The sequence below is a fragment of the Petromyzon marinus genome, chromosome 30 (genome assembly GCF_048934315.1).
Source record: "Petromyzon marinus isolate PM22_M1 ecotype Great Lakes invasive population chromosome 30, UKy_Petmar_22M1.pri1.0, whole genome shotgun sequence".
Classification (NCBI taxonomy): Eukaryota; Metazoa; Chordata; class Hyperoartia; order Petromyzontiformes; family Petromyzontidae; genus Petromyzon; species Petromyzon marinus.
Window position 1 is genome coordinate 12,968,533 of NC_133696.1, and position 25,755 is coordinate 12,994,287.

At 52.8% G+C, this 25,755-nt stretch overlaps 1 protein-coding gene across 3 annotated transcripts; it reads left to right on the plus strand.

Annotated features, from left to right (window-relative positions):
* The first annotated feature begins 33 nt into the window (after positions 1-33).
* On the plus strand, positions 34-14,262 carry LOC116947623 (uncharacterized). Of its 3 annotated transcripts, XM_076070765.1 has the most exons (3): positions 92-164; positions 712-8,214; positions 9,511-14,262. In XM_076070765.1, exon 3 carries the CDS (start codon positions 11,757-11,759, stop codon positions 13,008-13,010), a length of 1,254 nt encoding a protein of 417 aa, XP_075926880.1. In that variant the 5' UTR covers positions 92-164; positions 712-8,214; positions 9,511-11,756; the 3' UTR covers positions 13,011-14,262. The 3 variants fall into 3 exon arrangements, with proteins under 3 accessions (XP_032819474.1, XP_075926880.1, XP_032819477.1); XM_032963583.2 differs by lacking the exon at positions 712-8,214 and having other exon boundaries at positions 34-164; XM_032963586.2 differs by lacking the exon at positions 92-164 and having other exon boundaries at positions 786-7,566.
* Positions 14,263-25,755: the final 11,493 nt, after the last annotated feature.

The following is a 25,755-nucleotide window of genomic DNA, read 5'->3' on the forward strand; positions in this document are numbered from 1 at the left end:
TCCGCCGCCACCTCCTCCTCGCAGTGGGGGTGGCAGCTGCTGTGTCTCCGCTGACGTCGCGTCCGAGTCAATGACGGAGCCCCCCCGTCCCCTCACCCATCCTCAGCTCGTTTTGAGAATGGAAGAGGAGCAGCCACGCTGAGCCATTCATGGCTTCGACATGGGTGAGAGGAGGCGGCGGCGCTGTGTGGAGTCGTGGCTGTGCGTCAACGTTCTGTCGATGTCGTAGTTGTGATTAAACTCTCTCCGTCTCTAAGTCTTGTCTCTGAGTCTCTGTCTTGCCTCTGTTTCCGTGCCTCTGTCTTGTCTCTGTGCCTCTGTCTTGTCTCTGTGTCTCTGTCTCCGTGTATTTATCTTTTGTCTATCAGTGGCCGATTGTCTTCATTTTCCAGATGTCCATTTTTCTGCTAAGGCGAATACAATTCTTGAGTGTTCAGGTCCAAACGGCGTACAGCCGTTTGGACCTGTTTGCGATTCTCCCTTGTGATGGGACTTTGTAGGCTGAACGTTGATGTTTATAAGGGGCACGGGGTGACCAATAAGGCCTGAATTGGTCTGTAATAAGGTGGGCGCACTGATAAGAGGGTGACAAGAATGTAGTTCCCCAACTCCCCCGCTCGGAGTTCACGTCTGTCACGTGAACATTCACACCGAGTCCCCTGCTGCTGCTGCTTTACACCCAGACTGGGACCCTCTGCATTTGTCCAGCAGGCGATTCAGACAGCGGCAGACCCACGTCCTCTGCAAAGCTCAAGTTGCTGGCGATCCCTTCCTGAACGCAATTTCCACTGCCTGCAGCGCCTCCTCCATTGGTCACCCCCCCCCCCCCCCGTGCGCAGTGCTCAGAGGTCACCGAAGGTAGAACGGTGTCACTGTGGCTTTAAAAGATCATCGTGGCGTGTGTAGACCGTTAAAGGAAACATGCAAACTAGAATTAACCTAATAACAGCACTAGAGAAAAAAACACGTGAGCATACAAATACAACGTTAGAATTTCTATATTGTTCTGCAAGCCGTCGGTATCTATACCAGGTAAGGCCCACTTAGCTATGGGGCCGTCCATAAATGACGTCACGCACCTAGGGGGGGGGGTCAAACATTTGTGACTGTGACGATGGGGGGGGGGGTTTGAGAAATGTGACGTCACATCAAAATGCGCAACTTTAAATAAATATAAACAACACGTTCTACTTAATTAAATAGACTTTTTATTAAATGTTTTCTCCTATAACAGAGTGCAGCACCACATTAAATACGCATTGCAATGACAATAGCTTATAGCGATTTGAAATATGTTTTATTTTTTGGGGGGAAGGGGGGCAGAGCTTTGTGACGTCATATTTGAAGGGGGTCTGACTTTTTGTGACGCCGTGTGACGATTGGGGGGGGGAGGTCAAAAATCGCGTGACGTCATTTATGGACGGCCCCTATACAGGTTTTTTTCAGAAGCGACCTGACCACAAATGTTAGCCCAATAAAGTGGCTTATTATGTGGAAATGTATAGCAGCCAAATGCTCTAAACGCATCTTTCTAAATGTGGAGGGAAAACCCGGAGGACCCGGAGACAAATTCACGCGAGCACGGGGAGATACGCAAACTCCAAATATACAGCAGGCCTCAGTGTCGGAATCGAACCCATGACCTCCTGTATACCAAGCGAGGCAGTTAACATCTCGCCACCGCGGTGCCCCTAATAATGTTGAAGGTGGCTTGTTGACAACATTTTATTAATTAATATCGCATCCTCATAAAAAAACCCACAACACTGTTATTTAATTACTTAGAAAAACTAATTTATAGTCGGTTTTCTGTCCACTCCGATTTAACAGAAATTACCTGTGACACAAAATCGCTGTAACCGGGCACTCGTCATGCTGTACCCTGGGAATGGCCTTCTCTGGCTTCCTGTGCTGACGGCTGGGATCACCGGGCTGGGCTCACCCGGCAGGGATCACCCATCAGGGATCACCCGGCAGGGATCATCCATCAGGGATCACCGGGCTGGGATCACCCAGTAGGGATCACCCGGCTGGGTTCACCGGGCTGGGATCACCCATCAGGGATCACCCGGCTGGGTTCACCGGGCTGAGCTCACAAAGCAATCAATGGCATCGTCAATGAACGGCTGCGCGGAGCGAGATATTGTACAGTCCGTGAATCGGCAGCTCTTACCGCCTCCCTTCCTGTCCGGACTCCCTCCTCCTGCAGCCCTCATTTCCCTCCCCACCCATCTTTTGACGGAAGGCTCTCGCTTCCGATCTCACAATCTCTCATTTCCACCGAGACAAAACATCCACTCGGGCACGAGCACTCCGGCATGCGCCCGCGCACGTACACAGCCCACGGAATACGCGAGCGCAGCGCGGCGTGGATTGCACTCGTGGCGAGTGAGGTCACTTGATCTGCTCTCTCCCACACGCAGTGCAATGAAATATCCCACGGTGACTCTTTGCGCTGGGTGGAATATGAAGTGTAATGGGAGTGTGCTGCGTATATCAATAAAGGTTCCATTAAAAAAATATATAATCTACAATTCCTCTAAGGTGACACGGACGCCTGCTCATGTCGTAACGCCCTTAATGTTCTCGATGTCACCAAACACCTCTGCAGCTTTATGTCATCTATGTTACATTGTCAATAACATTTTGCAGAAAATTCACACCGGTTAAACAATTGTAAGCCAAGTGGGCAAGTATAATGCGTGCATGATAGACGCTAAAAGATATAATAATTACCATTATGTAGTGCAAACATAATAATGATAATTATTACATTTGGAATTCGCACCATTCTTGTAGTGCAGAGCTATTTCGAAGGCGCTACGTTTCACAGACAGATTTAGTCTGCCAGTAGGGCGCGATGTTGCCATGTGTACTCCTATTTGAGTCATTTGCGTCATGGAATCTATCATGTTCACTGTGACGCAGACAGTGCATTGGGATGTTACAGTCAATACACCCGCAGTAATACAACTAAAAACTATGAAACCATAAACAGTATTATCATACCAAGTAAGGCCCACTGAGCGATATAGCTCTTTTTCCGAAGGGACCTGGCCACAAATAATAGCTCAACGAAGTGGCTTATCATCGTGTGGAAATTTATAGCAGCTAAATACTCTAAACGCGTGACATTGATTATAAATGTGGAGGGAAAAACCAGAACAGTAGAAAAATCCACGCAACCATGGTGAAGGAGACACGCATACTCCAAATATACAGCAGGCGTCAGAGTTGGGATCAAACCCACTACCTGTATACCAGGCGAGGTAGTTAACATCTCGCCACCATAATAACCAGGGTGGCCACAGGGCTCGATCCGCGAGCCTCTGCTGCAAGCGGCAAGCGAGCTACCGCTGGGCCGCATCACCACCCTGATTGCTGCCCATGAAAGGTCCAGTGGATGTTTCACTCATCTCTTGCCCCGAACTTTGAATTGCAGTGGCGTGACTTGATTTTTCCGACTGCAGAACAATTCCGGTGTTATCAAAAATGGTTCTGCTAGTGTGGCAAAACCAATTTGACTGGACGGTCCGGTGGTTATGGCACGTGGCTCACATTCTGATGGTTCAAAAGGAGTTTGAGTTATTGTTGAGGGTTAAAGTGTTATTCTGACTTACTGCATCTTGTCGTCATGATGCTTGGCGCATTTTAAATCAACAAGTCACGCATTTAATCGTTAAATTGGGCTGTAAATGTTTTTCTCAACTCACCAGTGAGCTGGAACAATAATAATTGGCGCATTAAAATACTTCCCACTCGACAATTCAATTTGTTTCGTTAAGTTAGGGTTTTACAACAATTTGGCCAGATTCATACGTGACCTAGCCGAAACATCTATACCGGATCCTAAAATTGCCTTCCAATAACTCACTTGTTGAGTCTGAAGGTTTCGTGCACAAATTCCATTCTGGGATGAACCCAATCATCGTCGTTCAACCTGAGCTGATAACCTGAGTAGCACTAATCTGAGTTCATAACCTGAGTAGTGCCAATCTGAGTTGATAACCTGAGTAGTGCCAATCTGAGTTGATAACTTGAGTAGTGCCAATCTGAGTTGATAACCTGAGTAGAACTAATCTGAGTTGATAACCTGAGTAGCGCCAATGTGAGTTGATAACCTGAGTAGCACTAATCTGAGTTGATAACCTGAGTAGTGCCAATCTGAGTTGATAACCTGAGTAGCACTAATCTGAGTTGATAACCTGAGTAGTGCCAATCTGAGTTGATAACCTGAGTAGCACTAATCTGAGTTGCTAACTTGAGTAGTGCCAATCTGAGTTGATAACTTGAGTAGTGCCAATTTGAGTTGATAACCTGAGTAGTATCAATCTGAGTTGATAACCTGAGTAGCACTAATCTGAGTTGATAACCTGAGTAGTGCTAATCTGAGTTGATAACTTGAGTAGTGTCAATCTGAGTTGATAACTTGGGTAGCACTAATCTGAGTTGATAACCTGAGTAGTGTCAATCTGAGTTGATAACCTGAGTAGTGCCAATCTGAGTTGGTAACTTAAGTAGTGCCAATCTGAGTTGATAACCTGAGTAGCACTAAACTGAGTTGATAACCTGAGTAGTGCCAATGTCATTTGATAACTTAAGTAGTGCCAATCTGAGTTGATAACCTGAGTAGTGCCAATCTGAGTTGATAACCTGAGTAGTGCCAATCTGAGTTGATAATCTGAGTAGCACTAATCTGAGTTCATAATCTGAGCAGTGCCAACCTGAGTTGATAACCTGAGTAGCACTAATCTGAGTTGATAACCTGAGTAGCACTAATCTGAGTTGATAACTTGAGTAGTGCCAATCTGAGTTGATAACCTGAGTAGCACTAAACTGAGTTGATAACCTGAGTAGTGCCAATCTGAGTTGATAACCTGAGTAGCACTAATCTGAGTTGATAACCTGAGTAGAACTAATCTGAGTTGATAACCTGAGTAGCACTAATCTGAGTTGATAGCCTGAGTAGTGCCAATCTGAGTTGATAACCTGAGTAGTGCCACTTTGGGAAGCCTCGAGAGCTTGTGCCATGCGAACTCCCCACCGACGCAGGCATGGTCCACATTTGAGTGCAGCGTAGCTTGCTGTCACGTCGCATCGTAGCTCGTGCTGGCATCTCAGCCACGCATCGAGTCATCCCGCAGGGTGCAAGGCATTCCACGCTTTATCGACCACCTCGGCAACGTGCAAAGACAAAGATCCCCTGTATAGCCTTAACAAGTGCTGTGAGTGAGTATCACCTATGTAGGCCGACACAGTGCAAGAGGGGGGTGGGTGGTCAGCTCCACGCCCGGCCGCCTTTGTGTCCCTCGTGGCGATGTTTACACACCAGGTACTTATTTGAGGCTGAGTCGACCACGATCAGATAGTCGCCACTGATGTTGGCTGTGAGTGGGAATCGAACTCGGGTCGCAGGGGTGGCGCTCACCGCGATGCTTACCATTGGCCCATGAAGCGCGCACGACACGCGCAGACACACTCACGTGTCGGGTTGGGTGAAACCGCATCGCTTCGTTCTATCAGTGGGGATTCTACTCCGTGAAATTATGGTGCCGAGTTGAATACCCCCGACCGCGCCCCCAACGTTGTCGTTGGGTTGGCGCGTTACACAGCTCACACGAAGACAAAAACGTCGACCGGTGAAACTTTCCACCAAAGCCAGAGGTCGCCGTGTTTACGACTCGCGCCCTAGATGTGTGAAATGAACCGTCGCACTCGACTCAACACATCTAAGGCTGACTCGTTCTGCGAATTCCTTTGCACGCAGTCATCGCTCAGCGCGGCTTCATCTGCCCCACGTTGAGCAACATTTGCCCAAAGGTGCAACGCCACGAATTGACACTTCAGTGCGGCACTCCGTGCTTGTGACAACACGCACACCAACTACACCACTCCTCGCTATTGACTACACGCACACCAGCTACACCCGGCTCCGCCCGCATGATCTTCAGTTTTATTTCCTGCTTGCGGTGAATGAAGTTGCTTGAATGTTTCGTAACTTTGTTGTTTTGAAGAAATGTACACGCGTTGTCCAGAGCTTGATGCTTGCAGTGGTTCTTAACCTTTACTGCAGCCTTGCACCCTCTTGGTTCTCAATCATAAACATATTTAGAATATAAGAATAGGGGTTTTCCCCTTTTTCTGGCAACAAAACTGAAACCTTTTTACAAGGATTCATGTCTGCATTAACCACAATACCTGCAGTCAAAATGCAAACAAAAAACATACTATGATAATATAGGATGCATTGTCCTTGAAACTGATTGGTCCACACCAAGGGACGGCTTTCTTTTGAGCCTCGACCCAATTGGTGCTCGACCAGATGACGCCAAAAGGCGCCTTTTGGCCTAGAAGGTAAATCACCGAAAACACATATTAAGCACGGGCACGTTAGTTACAAATACTTTTTTTTTTTCATCAAACCCTATGTATTTATTAACATTCTAAATATGCATTGTCCTTGAAACTGATTGGTCCACACCAAGGGACGGGTTTCTTTTGAGCCTCGACCCAATTGGTGCTCGACCAGATGACGCCAAAAGGCGCCTTTTGGCCCTAGTGCGGGCTTGGGTGAGCGCTGGTTAAGCGCGGTGACACCATGCACAGCGTGCGGTGCGGGCTCCCATTGGGAGAGCGAGAGAGTGTCAGCCAGCTAGGGTTATGTTGGGGGCATGATACTCTGGCTGACCTGGGGACACGTGACCGGATGATACTGGAGGGGGCCACTGGTGGCGGGGGCCAATGGGTGGTCACATGGTCCAAGAAGAACTCTCGAGAGCCTTCGGGCAAGGGCGAGAGAGACTGAGAAGGTAGGCGGGGCGAGAGGCGGAGCCAGCCCCAGCCTGGCCCGATATAAGGGGAGCCCTGAGAGGGGCTCGGGGTTCGTACTGTTGGAGAGGCAGGAGATCCACGTCAAGCTTGAAAAAGCCTCCAGCCATGCGGTCCGGGACCCAGCTTGTGGTTTGGACCGGGATAGTGGAACCGTGTCTAGTTCTGCCGTAGCGTGGTTAGTTGGGTGGTCCCCACCCGAGAGTATGTTGTGTTAATAGCTTGGAGTAACGTTGTGCTAAGATTTATAAAACGTGTTGCTCCCAAGACAACGTCTGCGACTCAGTTGGACTCAATACAATTGTATGGGCGCACAAAGGTTCACTGGACCAGCCGCAATGATTCATGCACGACATCGGGGAAGGGGGCTGGGGTGAAATATTAAGCAAGCAGAGCAAACGATGAGGTCAGGGGATCCCAGCACTACAGACCAAGTACACACTAGCCGGGTGTGTATTCGCCAGCTGGGCACTCTTCCAGATTGAACAGGCTGAGTCAGGATTTAATAAGTACAGGTAAAGAGACAATGGGCTTAAAAATAACGTAATGTAACGCTCAATGTAAGGGCAGAGAAACAGTTGACGTAGCTCTGGATTTACAAAGTCAAGGGGATAAAAGAGGGAGCGAAAAACTGTTCAAGAGTTCTCATCTCCGACCCCTTAGCCACCCAGACCGACTCTCATCTCCGTCCCTTCGACTCTCACAGCGTCCGTGCGACACCATGAGTGTGGCCGTGAGGTACGTAATAGGGTGTGTGAGTATCTGAGGAATTTGATAGTAGTAGGATAGGCTCTGCTCGCAGAATATTCCCTCCAGGCAATGCAGGGTTTTGCGCCGGGAATAAAAGCGTTAGCACAGAGCATCTGTGCAGTGTTTGTGATTTGAGTGTGCGTGGCGCGCGCGTGTTCACGCAGCCGCTTTAGCATGAGTCTTAGTGCGGGCGCGGGGTAAAATATAACCGCCCACTGGCGTGCTCATGCTCGCACAGCTGCTTGAGCATCAGCTGTGGTGCAAGCGCGTATTGGAATATAACCGCTCGCCGGCGCGCGCGTGTTCGTGCAGCCACTTTAGTGCTAGTCTTAGTGCCGGCGGGGGTTGGAATAAAACCGCCCGCCGGTGCGCGCGTGCTCGCCACCACGTTAGCCTTAGGGGTGGTGTGTACGAGTGAGTGAGGACTAATCCTGTACGGCGGTAAGCCAGTCATTCAGCCATGTCTCTCCGAGAGGGCGCGAGCACGGGAGGGCCGATAACCCGTTCGGTGGAGGCCCGGCGGGAGCTGAGCAAGGCGGTGGAGGGAGTGGAGGGGGCGAACGTAGCACCCCACCTGCCCAGCGATGGCGGTGGGGCGGACGTCGGCCCCCACAGCATCTCGCACCTCCCCAGGGGGTACGTGCACCCCAGGTTAAGAAAAAGAGGAACCACTGCCTTAATAGATGGTGTAACGTCTCAGTACATAGTGGTGTGGGAACGTCCACTGGACTCATGCTGTATACATGCAGACGATGGTAGACACACCAGTGCACTTCATAACCTCAAGCTCAGAACTGTGCTATATAAACCCTGACGCTCTCTGAACCCGACGGTGTATACGACATGCACTCGCAATTCTCCCTTTTTGAAAACCTTTTGGCACTTTTCGTGGGCTATTCGAACTTGAATTGGAATTGCCCACGAAATGCATGAGACTCCAGGACGTGCCGTGCGAGTGGAGTGCGTGATTCTTTCACACTCCAGGAGCAGGAGCTGTCTCTTTACTGAGCATTCAGCCGCTGCTGCCGCTACTGCTGACGGGTGACTGCAACGTTCAAACAAAAACAGAAAGGCGATCTCGTGGGATCTTGAAATGTGGCAGTGCCCTTTTTTCTGTGTGTGTATCTAGTGCTGATAAGAGACGGCTGGTAACCCAGTAACCCGGCGCACAAACAGGGGAGCTGCATGGGAACTTGGCTCCCTTCATTCATCATCTTGACTTGCTCCATCACCTCGCAGTGGCGTGCGAGGTATCCAGACATCCTGACGTTAGCGATGGTTTACATTGGGAGAACGGTTAAGTTGCTATGAGCGAAGAGACACAACTTGGAATGTATATATTTTTAGTGGGCCTTCAAATGACAAACGTTTAAGATGTAGGCTTTCGCGACCAATATTATCCATAATAGAGGGTTTTGTAAATATTTGCGTAAATATAAATATTCATGTAAATATTCACGTAAATATTTACGCAAACTAACCCAAACCCGTATCAGTATGCAAGTGGAAAGTGTGCGATCGCAGTCCAAAAACGTTAAGCACCCTGCTACTAACTTTTAGTATCGCAGATGTATTAGTTGCGACTTAAGCATGACATGTTGCAATTTCTACTTATAGCTTTTGTTCAGAAGCGACCTGGTCACAAATGATAGCTCAGCGAAGTGGCTTATCACGTGGAAATGTATAGCAGCCAAATACTCTGAACGCATGTTTATAAATGTGAAAACTCACGCGACCACGGGGAGAACATGCAAACTCCAAATATACTGCAGGCGTCAGGGTCGCGATGGATCTCACGACCTGCTCCACACCAGGCTAGGTAGTTAACATCTCATCACCGTGGCGCCCTTTACAACGATTCCACGTGTTGTTGAATTTACTTATCAACTATACTTCCCATTGTGGATCGCTCGACTTGCTCGTGTCGTGTAGAGTGCAGGGTTTCAAGAGCAGTGCACGTGGCCTGCTGTGAGAGCTCCGCTGGGTCATGGATCCCGCATACCCAGCCCACCGCATGCACAAGCAGCTTCTGTTTGGCCGGTTCGAGGGTGATAAACGGGCACTGCACGGGCTGGAGAAGACATTGACTGATGTGGTACAGGAGGATGTGGAGCTGAGTGGACTTGCCCAAGGTTCGTACCAGTGTTGTCAAGATCGGCCTTTGTGGAGGAGGCTCGTGAAGGACGCTGCTACTGGTCAGTTGGAGGCAGTCACCTTCCAATAACAACGGAGGGCAGAGGAGCGATGCTCACAACAACGAGCGGAACGCCGGACGGTTAAAACGCAACATCTGCCAGTAATCTCAGTCAGTCAACCCATGGCACCTGCTGGGTCTGTCCCGTGACCTGCTGTCAGCGAGCCTTCGACACTTCACGTGGCCTCAAATTTCACCTGGCATGGCACAGGCGACGTGGTGACGTCATCGCCGCTGAGTGATGAACGGCGGCTCTTATTGTTGTTGTTGTTGATCAGCTCGGCTGTCGAACGTCCACGTGTGCTGCCGTGCGGGGTCGATGGCTGTGCGGGGTGCTATGCCTCCCTCCGTCTCCTCGTGTCTCTCTGTCTTGCAGCCTATGGCTTAATGAGAGTTGCCACCTGTTCCGGGTTTGACCCGGACGGTCCGGAAAAACATTGAAATCTATGTACGGGGTGGCAGAAATTTATTTGTACCGATATGCGAAACCGGTTTTGTGTTCAACTTAATCGCAGTGTTGACGGACGGAGGCTGACTGAGAGATTTGTCTGCGTTTGGTCTACATGGTAGTCAGTGCCGGATTATCCTAGTAGTAAAAGTATTATATGCTGCGGGCCCCGCGCTAAATGCTTTCAAGCTATCAATTCCGGTTCAGTGATTGTGCACTTGCTCTATGACTATAGTACTATACCGCCTTCACCTTTTATGAACGACTGAGTGTTTAATGTTAGTGATTTGTCGTATTATCTGACTGTATCGCAAATGACAAAATACAATTAGTTTACTTTGCAAGTAAATAAATTGTGTTTTAATATTTACGAAAAAGACACACACACATCGACTTACACACACACAGACATGGATCGACACACACAAACACATAGACTTACACACACATATCGACTCACACACACATACATATGTCGTGGAGTAACGCGCGCGGGGATTTGCAAACGGTGTGCATTCATGTGCGAGTTACAGACAGTGAGGTCGCATCAGGGCGAACAAGTGCTGCGAGAGAGAGCAATGGAAAGGAGACGGCCAATTAAGATGCATAACAGTGATTGGCTGGCTGCCAGGTTGACAGGAGATTGAGGCGATAGCGGCAGAAACCATGGGCGTGAGGCGACGGGAGGTCGCCAGCTTAATTGGAGAGGAGTTAATGAGGAGGAGGATAAATACGGGAGCGTGTGAGGAGGGAGTTGAGTTGGTCGGAGTGAAGACAAGAGGAAAGACAAGAGAAGTCCAAGGCCCCGCTCTCCACACCTCGCCCTCTTCAGCGGTGATGGCTGAACCCCCACTGGAGGCAGGGCGAGGTTGGAGAGGCGAGGGTAGAAATGCTAGCAGTAGAGAAGCTAGCGGAATTCTAAGTGTGAGTGTGCAAAGACTAGCAGTAGAGAAGCTAGCAGAGAGTATAGCGGAAGGCTAGCAGTAGAGAAGGTAACAGGGTGTATAGTAATAGGTTAGCAGTGGAGAGGCTAGCAGAGTGTAGGGTGGGAAGCTATCAGAGTATGTAGTGGTAGGCCATCATCGGAGAGAGCGAAGCGAGCGGAGCGTGGCAGACAGGCTAGCAGTAGAGAGGCTAGGAGAGTGAGAGAGCGGAGCGAGCGAGGCGAGCAGCGCAAGTGGGAGAGTTACGACGGAGTCACGTGGTGGTGGTGTTGAACGCGAGGAGTTCTGTTCAATAAAAAGTGACACAGGAGAAAAAGAAGAAGTTGTCCGCGTGAAATAAAAACACTACATTTGGTGTCGAAGTGGTAAAGAACTACGCAGCCATGTCAAAGAAGGCGGCTAAGAGGAAGAACTTACCCGTCGACACTTCCGACGACGAGGAGGTGGTTCCCAACACGGCTCCCGAGGCTGTTGCTCAGCCGGTGGAACCAGTGGATCGGCTGCCCTCGGCGCAAGTGACTGAGCGCGGGGAAACTCCGGCCAGCGCAACGAGACGGAGTTGGCGGGACGTTGTCGTTACGTACATGTCAACATGCTGATGGCGGCGGGCCGGACGACGTCTACGGGGGTGGCGACGGATGCGACTGCTCTTCACGTCGCTTCAACAACGCCGATCGTGTCTGAGCGAGCGGGCACGGGGCCCGCCGTTGCAGCGGCCACGTTGGACTCTGCATCTACTCCGCCGACGGTGTGTTCAGCTCCGTTGTGCCGGCTGCCACAGGTCCACGCATTCTCCGCGACCGAGGGCGACTGGATGGCATTTCATCTCCGCTTCAAAGCAGAGTATCGCTCCATCAAGTGGTCGGAGCACGAGGCGTTGCGGGCCCTGCCGACGGCCCTTGATGATGACTCGTTGGCCGCCTTCTACTCCATCCCCGAGGCCGATCGATCGTCACTCGCCAGTGCCTGTGCTGCGATGGCGGCTCTTTACGCACCACCGTCGACCATCCGAAAGAAGTTCCAGCTCAGAAAGTGGGGTGACACGGATTCGCCCCTGGCATTCCACAGCGCTCTGTTAGCCCTCAGGCGGGCTGCCTATCCTTCCATGGATCGGGCAGCTCTCGACTCGCTCGCTTTGGAACGGCGATTGACTGTGGCGAAAGAGTTGGGGAACGTCCTCTCCGTCACCGCCGACGACAACCTCTCATCCCTCCAAGTTGCGAAGAACATTCCAGTGCATCTGGGACTCAGGGAAGAGCCAGCTGCAACAGTGTGCACAATGGTGGAAGGGGACTCGATGGCCAGCGACAGCAGCACGGGATACGCAACCAGGTCTTCAAGTCCACGACATGCAGAGATGCGGGGAGGTCGGTCGCCGGTTGGGTGGCCACCACGTCGCGGACCGCTGAGGGGCTATGCCTCGCACGGATGCTACTACTGCGGGCGGACGGGCCACATCACCAGTAACTGCCAGCTGCATGTTGGCGATCCGCCGGGAGCTCCTGCAACCTACGGCGTCAACTTCTCCTCGTCCCGAGGACCACAGGCATTTCACGACACATCATGCACATGGCCGTTTCATTCCCATCACTCATCCGCGTCATGTTGCCCTGTAACCACTCATCCTGACAGGTTGTATGATGATAGTAAATGGTGTGCGTTGGCATATCGGGCGTTCGGTGCTGCGCCGGGTTCGTCGGACGTTATGGCGTTTATTCAGGGAGTAGAGGTCCGAGTGGTGATCGACACGGGTGCGTCGGCTACCCTCATATCATTGCCAACTTTTCGTTCGTTTCCGGCCTCACCCCGGCCACTAGAGCAAGTCTTGGGATTGTGGGTCGAATGATTGTTACGATACAAATATGGGATGTATGCATGGATGGCCCTGTTTTGGTTTCCACAACTTTGGCCATGCCGTGCTTATTGGGAGCAGATTTTTTGCCTAGAATGCCCCTTAACATTCGGCTGGATAAGGGCTGTATTGAGGTGCCTTCGGGGCAGTGTCTAAAATTTTTGACAACATCTACGAAGTATACCGCGATCAATGATGTGTAGGCTATCCGCACGGTACGCGTTCCACCAGCCACGCAGATGCTTGTGCCATTACGGCTGCGTAAACACTTGCCCTTGGTGAACCCGGGGAAGGGAGTCTTGTTGACCCCTCGAATGCGGTGTCGCGGACACCCTCTTTGGTAGGGGCATTGACTGTGGTGTCAACGAACAGTGACCCCTTTATTCAAGTCGTTAATGTGGGGCATACGCCGATTGTTATTCAGGAAGGCACCGTATTGGCACATGCGACGGCGGCCGTGGGTATGGAACACAGGGCATGCATGTCAGGGGAGTTGGCACAGGCTCGGCCGGTATGCGATGCTGCGGCGGTTGTGAGGAAAATCGGGAATTGACAGCCGAGCAGCAGGTGCGACTTCGCCGGCTTTTGTATGAGTTTAAGGATGTTTTCAGTGACGGCAAATACGATATTGGCCGGACAACCCTATTACAGCATCATATTGATACAGGGGATGCACACTCGATTCGATTGAACTCCCACAAGATGTGCCCGCATTAAAAAGATTGCATTCAGCAGACGGTGGACGAGATGTTGGTGCAAGACATTGTCTCTCCCTCCATCAGCCCTTGGGGGGCGCCCATTGTGTTAGTCAAAAAGCGTGATGGCTTGTTGTGATTTTGTGTGGATTTCAGAAAACTTAAGGATTCTGTGGCAGATGCTTACCCACTTCTGCGCATGGACGATTCTTTGAACGCCTTGTCCGGTGCGCATTTCTTCTCGACCCTCGATCTTTTGTCGGGATTTTGGCAATTGCCTTTGGATGAGGAATCAAAACCAAAAACGGCTTTTCGTATGCCACAGGGGTTGTATCACTTCAAGTCCTTCTGATGGGACTCCATTCCACGCCGGCCACCTTTCACCGCCTTCTGTAACTGGTTTTGTCGGGATTGCAATGGGAATTGTGCCTTATTTATTTGAATGACATAATTGTCTTCGGGCGAAATTTCGATGAACACTTGCGGCGTCTGCGCTCTGTTTTCTCCTGGGTACGGGACACTAAATTGAAATTAAAACCACAAAAATTTAATTTGCTACGTCTGTTAATTATTTCGGTCATGTGGGTTAGCGCGTCGGGAGTCGCTACTGATCCAGAGAAGACGAGCTGCATGCGTACGTGGCCAATCCCCAAATCAGTCGGAGGTCCGCAGCTTTGTGGGCTTTGCCTCGTACTACCGCAGGTTTGTTAAAAACTTCGCAACTATCGTGAAACCGCTCCATGAGTTAACAGCTAAAGGACACAAGTTCCATTGCAGCAAAGCACAGCAGAATTCCTTTGAAGCTCTTCGTGACGCGTTGGCCGATGCACCGCCGCTTGTTTACCCGGATTTCTATAAGACGTTCATCCTCGACACGGACGCTAGTGATACGGGCATAGGCGCCGTCTTGTCGTCCCAGGTGGTCGACAGAGTGGAAAGAGTGGTGGCGTACAGCAGCCGTGTTATGTCCCCTGCTGAGCAGAGGTATTGTGTTACACGCAGGGAGCTGCTGGCCATGGTCCACTTTATGCAGTTGTATCGTCCGTATTTGTACGGCAGGGACTTCCTTGTTCGATCTGACCATGCTGCGCTCCAGTACTCTCTGCGTGTAGACTAACCCTCCGGCCAAATGGCCCATTGGACCCGCGCCTACCACCGCTGACCGACTCATGCAAGTGTGTGGCGGGCTCGTCGCGATGTGGGCCGCCATTACAGATGGCCCTGATACAGTTGTTACGGGCCCGACAGGCATGGTGGGCCCGACAGGCATGGTGTGCGCGCCAGACGATCGCATTTTGGGGCTCAACCTTAGTGAGTGGGGACGCCTACAGGTAGCGGATGCCTCCCTGTTCAGGTTTCGGCGCCAGGCTTCCCAGACGCTGAGGTCAGTTGAGCGCCCCTTTTTACGGCTCATGGATGGACTCTTGCGATGGGAAGTCGAGCTTCAAAGATGTTGCATTGTTGTGCCCACAAGCCTGCGAGGCAAGTTTGTGCACACGGTGCACGATAAATTGATGCATTTGGGAGTAAGGAAACCGTCGTTGACTTTAAAGAAAGATTTCTATTGGCAGGGTATAGACTGATGTGCACTTGTTCATTGAAACTTGCTCTGAATTTGCAAGTCGGAAAGCACCCGCGCAACCGTACAAGGTGGTGCTGCAGTCCATAAAAGTTTCTCAGGTCAGCCAATTTAGTGGCATTGGACATTTTGGGTCCATTTCCCGTTACCCAGAAGGGGCACAAATATTTGCTAAGGGGGGTTGACCAATGGCCACGCCGTTGGTCAACCAATGGCATGGCCATTGGTTGACCATTGGTTGACCAATCGGCGGCGTCCATAACCGAAGCCTTTCTGCAGTGGTAAGTGCTGGACAAGGGTGCACCAGAGCAGTTGCTCACTGACCAGGGTAAAACATTTTCATCTAAGCTGTTAAAGGAGGTGTGTGATTCCCTCGGCACTAAAAAGATTCGGACTTCCCCGTATCACCCACAAACTGACGGGATGGTTGAGACTTACATCACACCTTGACTTCCATGTTGTGTCAACAAGTTAATGCGCCACAAACCGACTGGGATTTGCACATACCGAGTATTCTGGCCGCCTACAGATTAGCACCACACGCCTCGACGGGGTATTCACCCTTCTATTTGATGTATGGGTGGGAGCCTGAGGCTCCCGCGTTGGTGAAATTGGGTGTGCGGCCACCGGTTTAGGCGTCGGCCGTACCGATTCCCATGCAGGTGACCCTTAAGCGATTGAGGGAGGCTCGTGAAGCCTCCATAAGTAATTCGGCATGGTGTCAGGTGTCCAACGAGCGCTTGTGAGGTACGCAACCTCCACGCAAATCGTGGTGAGAAGGTGACAAGGCGTGGCTCCATTGCCCCATGGTGCCGGTAGGCACGTCACCCAAACTACATCGCCCGTGGCAAGGGCCGGTGGAGATTGTTGATATTCATAGACCCCAGTGCATTCGTATTCAATTCGGGCAAAGCCGGTGGTTTGTGCACCCGTCACGGCTGAAGAAGTTTGAGCCGCCGATTTACGATGCGTCATCTCCCATCCCGAAACGGCCTGTGTTAGATGCGTCTGACGAGCCTGTCACGCCGCTCCAAGCAGACGCGCCTCACACACAGCGACTCACACACCCACTGACACGCACACATGGACTTACACACACACAAACATCGATTTACACACACACAAACACATCGACTTACACACACACGGACGCACACACACACACACATCGACTTACACATATACATCGACCGACACACACAGACACATCGACTTGCACACACACACAGCGACTCACACACACACACATCGAGCTACACACACACATTGACCCACACACACATCGACTCACACACATACACATATCGACTTACGCACACACACATAGACTTACATACACACATAGACTTATACACACATATGTACACGCACAAACATCGACTCACACACACACACATCGACTCACACACGCACATCAACTCTCACACGTAAACATCGACTCACACACAGACATCCACACACACATCGACTTAGACACACACATCGACGCAGACATGCACATCGACTCACACGCAAACATGGACTTAGACACATTATTGTAAAAATTAACTTAATTGTTAAATATTAGTTGTCTACACACACACACCACGCACACACATTGACTAACACACACACATCGACTGACACACACACACAAATACATCGACCCACACACACATATCGACTTGACATACACAGATATGGACTTACACACGCGCAGCAACTCACACACACACATCGATCTACACACATATACATCGACTTACACACACACACATATGGACTTACACACAACAACAACAACCGCCATTCGCCACTAAGTGACGGTGACGTCACCACGACGCTTGTGCCAGGCCATGTGCACCTTGAGGCCACGTGAAGTGTCGAACGCCCGCTGGCAGGAGGTCACGGGGCAGACCCAAGTGCCACGGGTCGACTGTCTAAGATGACTGAGATGACTGGCTGATGCACCACCTGTACCCCCTGCTGTGCCGACCTGCTGTGCTTTAGCCACCCGGCGCTCCGCTCGTTGTGAGCGTCGCTCCTCCGCCCTCCGTTGTTGTTGGAGGGCGACTGCCTCCAACTGCCCAGTAGCGTCCTTCACGAGCCTCCTCCACAGAGGCCTTACACACACACATCGACACACACACACATAGACTCACACACACACATGGATTTACACACACACATCGACTCACACACACATGGACTTACACACACACACACAGCGATTCACACACACACATCGACTTACACACATAGATATGGACTTACACACACACAGCGACTCACGCACACACATACATCGACCCACACACACACACAACCATCGACTTGCACACACACACACAGCGACTCACACACACATCGATTTACACACACAAACATCGACTTACACACACACACATATGGACTTACACACACACAAATCGATGCACACACACATAGACTCACACACACACACACATGGACTTACGCACACACACATCGACTCACACATACATAGACCTACACACACACAGCGAATCACACACACATACATCAACTCACACACACACATGGACTCCCACACACACATGGACAAACACACACATTGACTTACACACGCACATATCGACGTACAGACACATACATAGAGTCACACACACATCCACCTACACACACACATATGGACTAAAAGACACACACACATGGACTCACCCACACACATATGGACTTACACAAACACACATATCGACTAAAAGACACACATCGACTGACACATATCGACTCGCACACAAACACATCGACTTACACACACACATGTCGACTTACAAACGCACATGGACTCACGCAGACACACATTTCGACGAACACACACACACATCGACTGACACACTTGGACCCACACGCACAGACACTTCGACTAACACACACACAAACACATCGACTTAAACACACACATACATAGACTCACACGTACATGGAACTACGCACACACATATCGACTTACACACACACGCACATATTGACTTACACGCACATGGACTTACACACACACATCGACTGACACACACACATCGACTTAAACACACACCACACACACACACATGGACGTACACAAACAAACACAGCGACTGTCACACACACACATTGACTCACACACACATTGACGCACACACACACGGACTTGCACATACACAACGCACACATATATAGGGACTCACGCACACATGGACGTACACACGCAACTTTGATGTCGACTAAATAAGTTTGTAAATAATAGTTTTCTATGTATGTGACTTTAGCGAAAGAATGCTGGAGAGGGGAAATGCACGCGTGTATGATAAGTAAGTAATTAGGAGCGACTGCGAGGGTGTTCCACCATTTTGGTGCAAACATTTGCCGCGAGCAAGAGCGTCAACCAATACAAAATGAACCGAACCTACCTGTAACTATGAGCAGATGCGCACCAATCAAGCGTCATTGACATAACGTCACTGCTCAACCCCCGTACTGAGGGGGCAAGTGTAAATATGATAGAATGAAGACGTAATAGCAATGAGTATGTTTATTGGTTTGCTCCTGCGCAGTAAGTGATATTACGTGGCTGGTTATGCCTCAAGAGTACAGAAAAAGGCTGTTCTTCCCCTCAAACCTAGTTTTTGTGAGCAGGACAGTGATATTTAGAAATGTACCTATTTTCAAAGAGAAAACGTGTCATGGCCTTGCAGAAAGATGTGGTCGCTAAAGCAAAGATAGTGGTAGTCGGGGAGAAAAATCGTGTTACTTAGGGTAACTGTCATAAAACATTGATTAATCCCTGTCATCAAATGTAACCTATAAAAGGCAATTTGTAATGAGTAAACAGTCATGGTAAAAAATATTTGAAGGGAGCTGTAAATCTGTGTTACCTTGCGCAGTGTCCACACGAAAGAGAATTGCCCCCTCACCCCCACCGAACGCGTGTGACTTGGTAGTGTCAAGCACGCGCTATGTAACAAGTAACCTAAAACAGTTCTAAATCGCTAATGAAACTACTTTAAAGGTGACGGACGCGAAATCGGAATAGTGCTGGCTCAGCACAGGGCTTATGGCGTGGTACCTGGCTACTTTTTAAAAACCTAAACCCGACGGTTTGCGAGCCAAATCCTTCACAGGTTTCGGCCACACACACAGACAGACGGACAGATAGACAAACAATAACATTTATAGGTAAAAAAAAACATTCTAAGGCCCCACACTCGCTTAATCCGGCACTGGTGGTAGTGTGGGGGCTACCGTCCCCCGCCATCACCGAATTGTCGGGGCCGTTGTCTCCCGACACCCCCGCTACATTTGTCCCACTACCCCCCGGCTGCTCTGTGGGGTCCGCTACCGACCCCCAATCCCTCGCCCCCTTGCACCCCCGACTTTGCAGTTAACCGCGTAGGCATGTTTCAATTGGATGCGGCCGCCTGCTCTACGCTTACGACGCACTACGCTGTTCAGTGGCGGCGTGCCGCGGTGAGCGCGCTCGCAAAGTAAAACCCCATCCCGCACGTGAACAAACAGGTGCGGCGCGCCGACGCGTGATTCCCTCACACACACGCTCCACGCGCTCAGGCAATAACAAACACGACACTACCACCTGCCGAGCCCCGTGCACCAATCACACGCGAGGTAGTGGGTTGTCGGGGGTGGGAGGCCAGAGGCGTCCGCCGTGCGCGTGCTGCTGATTGGAGGGGGTCACTTCGCTCCGATTTAAAGGGCCGTTTAAACAGCCGCGCGAATACGCGCACGCCAAGCGCTTAGCTCGCTACCTCGCTTTTAGACAATTGTGCAGGCGTGCGACTGCAACACAGTCACACAGGCACGCGAGCGCTAAGCACTATTGTAAGCAATTGCATAGGTACGCGAGCGCTAGACACCACCGAAAATAGTCGCGTAGGCACGCGGGCGCTAAACACTACTGCAAACAATCGTACAGGTACGCGAACACCAAGCACACTCTACCCTCCTCTTTACGCTCCCAAAGACCACACGACACAGTTTATCCCCCTACTAGTGATTTTATTTACCGCGATTAACCCCTTAAGCTACGCGTAATTGTGTGGGTCAGTGGGTGCCAGCCAATTCCCCCTGGGATCTTAGACTGAATTTACTCTGCCTGTCGCTCCACTCTCGATTAAATCACTCAAACTCACTTCCCTCTCACTCGCGCTTACTTCCACTCTGCTGCGCTGAACGCTGTAGAAGGACGAGGCTGTGGGTCGTCTCCATAGAGGGTTGAGCCTGGCTGTGCTGGAGCTCATCACACGGACGTCTCGAACGGCTGACTCTCCTGCTCCGTGGACCTCGATGACTGGAAGAAGAACTCTGGACACGCTACCCTAAGCCTCAGCGTTTTTATCCACCCTAAAGGCATTGAGATGCTTCCGCACCCGTGCCTGCCCTGTCCATTCAGAGGCGAGTTATTCTCGTCTCTTTCATATTCGGATCCGTGACCTTACCTAGAACAAAAGGCATTCAGATGCTTCCGCACCCGTGCCTGCCCTGTCCATTCAGAGGTCGAGTTATTCTCGTCTCTTTCACATTCGGATCCGTAATCTTACCTGTAACAAAAGCGTTCTGCTGTTCCCACCCCCTGTGCTGCCTTGTCCATTCAGATTTCGGAATGCTCCTGTCCCGTTGTTTTTGGGGTCCCTAATGCTACCTATAACAAAGGCGTATCGCTGTTCCCACGCCCCGTGCCGTGTGTGTGTGATCTCATCCGTGGTGGCTTTACAGCCCCCTGCCGTGGCTATGTAATTATAATATCAGGCCACGGCGCCGCGGTGCTGGTCAGGCTCGGAGGTAGGTCGCTCAATTCCCCGGCCGCAGGAAACCATGAAGCTCGATCCCATTAGGGGCTTCTGGATGAAAACCTGTTGGCCAGGTGACCCACCCCGCGGGCCCTATGTGGGGCATGCGTGTGCGGGGTGTGCGTGTATTCATGCGGGGGGGGGGGGGGGGGTTGGGGCGGCAAGGGCGCACAGCGGCGGCGTCGTTACTCCCCGCGGGCGGCGTCACGGCAGTGGGTATGGCCCCGACGGAGCGGCTCCGCTGCAGCGGCACCACACAGTCCCCCGAGGTGCCAGTCCTCGCCTGGGTTGCCCCTACGAGGTAGCGCCACGGGGTCCGCGGGACTCGTCCGGCTCTCGTGGCTGGCCTCGGTGGTGGTGGCTCCATCTCTCGGGGTTTCGGTGGCGGTCTCCTACTCCACTCCAGTGGTTCTCTCCGGTCCTGGGTCCCTGCGGGCTGGGAGACAAACTCGGGGGCGGTAGGGTTCAGGGGCCGTCGTCCCTGTCTCTCCTGGCTCGGGTCGGGACCCCCTGGGGCACGGGGCTCCGTGGGGCCCATATACTGTGCGAGGCCCCCGGGTATGGGGGGTGTGGGGACCCTGGGGTTTCGGGGCTCTCGAACAGCGGGGTCCTCCCTCGCTGGGGCCGCCCTCCATGGTATTAGTCGCCGGACATTGACTACCATCTCCCGGCCCCTCTCACCCCTTTGAATCAGTACCGTCCAGGGGGAGATCTGTCGCCCATGGTCCAGGGTCCCCGCCAGTAGGTGGTTAGCTTCCCTACCTGTCCGGCCCCGACGCGAGGGGTGTGCAGCCACACCTTAGAGCCCGTCGAGAAAAAGGGGGGCTCCATTCGGGGTCGGGCGCCCTGCTCCTGCCGCTGGTGTGTGGCATCGCCTTGCGGGTAGGCCCGGACCCTAGCTCCTCGTAGGGTCTCCATCAGGTGCTCCACGGGGCGGCTCCCTTCCTCCCGTTGTGGCGGAGGGACACCGAACAGTAGATCTGCGGGCAGGCGAGACTCGCGACCAAACATCATTAGGAACGGGGTCTGTCCCGTGGATGTGTGTACTGTGGTGGCGTAGGCAAACAGAGCATAGGGGAGGTGTTCGTCCCAGTCCCGTTGATTCGTGGCCACCATGCGTTTAAGCTTCCCGGCTAGAGTCTGGTTCATCCTCTCTACCATCCCATTTGCCTGGGGGTGATATGCCGTAGTTCGATCCTTCTGAATCCCGAACTCCCGGCACAGCGCCTGGAATAGCTCTGCCTCGAACTCACCACCCTGGTCAGTAATGACTCGTTTGGGGATCCCGTGCTTAAGTACGTAGTGTTCCACGAATGCTCGGGCCACTACGAGGGCTGTCTTATCGGGGATGGCCACCGCTACGGGATAGTGTGTGAAGTACTCCACCGCTACGAGAATATATTGGTTGCCCCAGTGGGATCGCGGGAATGGTCCCTGCAGGTTGATCCCAACCAGCTGGTTCGTCCGGCTGACGCAGAATGGTCTCAGGGGTACCTGGTATCGCGCTGGTTTCGGCCCGCATTGCTGACACGCGCGGCAGCCCTATACCCAGGCGGCCACGTCTTGTGCCAACTTGGGCCAGAGATACTGGCGACGCAGGGTTTTCCGAGTGCGCCGTTCCCCGTCATGGCCCCCGAGCGGGTGGTCGTGCACTAGCCTTAGCAGCTGGGGTCGTACCTGGGCGGGAACGCAGATGCATCCCAGCTGGCCGGCTTCGGTTAGTTCCCGTACCACCGTGTTCTGCACGCACAACCGGGCATACAAACCACTCCAGGGTCCCGGTAGGGCGTCCTTCTTCTCCCGTAGGGCCACCTCCACCGCTGCCAGATCCAGATCCCGCAGCTGGGTCCGTCTCAGCTGTTCGTCGTCCAGGCCCGGGAAGGCGCACCCGGCGTCCTCCTGGATCCGATCGGGTGGGGTTGAGCGACCCGTCGGGCCCTGGGGTGTGGACCCTGTGCCTGCCGAATGGTCCCCCGGGTCCCTGGTTCCTCCTACCAGGGTCTCTGTGGCACATACTGCACTGTCCCTCACCAGGGGAGGGTTAGTCTCGGTGCGCTCCTAGGGGCCCGCCACCTGCCGGCAACGGCCCCCCATGAAGCACGGGCAGACTTCCTCCCCTTGTCTCGGCGCACACCGCAGGCCACCTCGACAAGGCGTCCGCGTTTGCGTGCGTACGCCCAGCTCGGTACTTGATTTGCAGGTTGTACTCCTGCAACTGCGCCAACCATCGGGCCATCTGCCCCCGGGGTTCCTTGAACGTAAGGAGGAACTGCAAGGCATAATTGTCGGTGCGCACCCAACATTTCCTGCCGTACAAATACGGTCGGAAGTGTTTACACGCGAAGATCACGGCATACAGTTCTTGACGGGTCACGCAATAATTCAGCTCGGCCCCACTCAGGGTCCAACTGGCGTATGCGATGACCCGCTCCGTCCCACTCTGCACCTGTGACAGCACCGCGCCCAGCCCACTGCTGCAGGCGTCGGTGTCCAAAATAAAATCCGTGGTGAAATCGGGGAAAGCTAGGGTGGGGGTGTGGGTGAGGTGGTCCTTGAGGGTGGTGAAGGCCATCTGGCAGGCCTCCGTCCACTGATAGGGGTTCTTAGGGGATGTGAGTTGGGTGAGGGGGCGTGCAATCTCGCTGAATCCCTTTATAAATCGACGATAATAGGTGGCGAGCCCCAAGAATGACCTGATCTCCGTCAGGTTCCTTGGCCGTGGCCATTCCACTACGGCGCACGCCTTTTCCGGATCGGTGCACACCCCCGCCTCGCTGACTCGGTGTCCAAGGTACCCCACCTCACGCTGCGCAATGTAACACTTACGCGGCTTGAGCTTGAGATGGGCTGCTCGCAGTTGCTGGAACACCTCTCGCAGCCTGGACCAGTGCTCAGACAGAGATCTACTGAACACTATCACGTCGTCCAGGTAAATCAGGCACTATTCCCGCTATAAGCCCCGCATCACAAACTCCATCAACCGCTGGACTGTCGCAGGCGCGTTAGTGAGTCCGAACGGAAGCACTCGAAACTCGAACAGTCCCATCTGGGTGGTAAATGCGGTTTTCGGCCGATCCTCCTCTGCCATCTCCACCTGCCAGTACCCGGACGCCAGATCGAGGGTGCAAAAATACCGTGCTCCTGTGAGGCTATCAAAGGTGTCGTCGATGCGCGGTATGGGGAAGGCGTCGCTGAGGGTGACTGCATTCAACTTTCGGTAATCAACGCAGAACCGGGTCGACCCATCCTTTTTCGTCACTAGCACCACCGGGGCAGGCCAGGGGCTCGCTGAGGGCTGGATTATGTTATCACGGAGCATATCCGCGACTGCCTCCTTGATCTGGGTCCGTTCAGGCGCGCCCACCCGGTATGCGAGGAGTTTGATAGGTCAGGCTGCACCTGTGTCAATTTGGTGCTTAACAAGGTCTGTCCGGCCTACATCTGAATTGTGCTCACTGAACACGTCGGCGTACTCCTGCAACAACCCACGCAGCTGATCGGCCTCCCCCTTAGGTAAATCTGCCCAAGGCACATGTTACGCATCATGCAAGGGGACGATCTCGGCTCGGGGAGTCGGGCCGACTCGCCAGGCCAGGTCTTGGTTGTCCTCGGGGCGGCCAGGGTCCTCCGCCCAGAGCGCAAACACCGAGTCGTTAGAGTGGCGCGCGTGCAGGGGGTGTATGGTAGCTACTGTGGTGCGTCGTCGTAGCATCGCCGGGGTACTGTGTGGGTTAAACACCCGCATGAACAGTCGGCCCCCATCTACGTTTACCAGTGTGGCTGACCCTACGACTCCGTACCACGCTGCCAACTCCGGGTGAGGAGTTAGCATTACCTCGCCCGATGGTCGGTGTGTGGGGTCGGCGGAGGGGGTTGCCACTGGCACCAGCATCTCGGCGAGCGGCCCGATGGTGACGGCCGACACCCGCGTAGCGGCCATGGGTGTGAAGCGAGGGCGATTCGGCTCGGGTCCCAGGAAAGGGATCCGCTCCCCGCTGCCCTCCACAGTGGCGCATCGCTGGCGGGACTGCACGTTGAGCCCCAGCTTTTCCAGGAGGTCCGTATCTGCAATACACTCATGGCACAACACACTCGAGACATAGAATTCCTGTGTACACACCTGGTTTCCGAGATGGACCTCGAGGGAGATCCTTCCCAGCAATCCCATCCCGGCTCCGCTCGCTGTGTGCAGCGCGCGATCCGAGACCTGCAGGCGGCTCACGTCAACCCCGAACATGCTGCAGTGCGCGGCGCTCACGAGTGAGGCTACGGCCCCCGTGTCCAGTAGGATCCGGGTGCGCTGCCCGTTCACCTGTCCTTCCACCAGCGACTTGGCCCCCGTGATTCCTGCCACCAGCTCCCGCAGCCAGTCGCCCGTCCTCACCGCATCCTTGGGTGTTGTGGTCGGAACCTGTGTGGGGGTCCCTCGCTCACCATTGTTACCATCGTCGTTCTGCAAAGGGACCGTGTTGATTGCACCCCTAGGTGGTCCACTCTCTACGGGGCATTGGCGTTTAACCCTGGCGCGTTTCTAGTGCGGGCGATCTGAGGACAGTCCCTCACGAGATGCCCTTGACGGTTGCACAGGTAACATGCTCGGGGGGCGGTCCCATAGGAGGCCCCCTGCCCATCCCTTCTCCCCCTTCCCGTACGCAGCTGTCCCA

What these genes read in the sequence shown, in the direction of transcription:
- LOC116947623 (XM_032963583.2), top strand. Translation starts at nt 11,757, where the DNA reads ATGCTGATGGCGGCGGGCCGGACGACGTCTACGGGGGTGGCGACGGAT.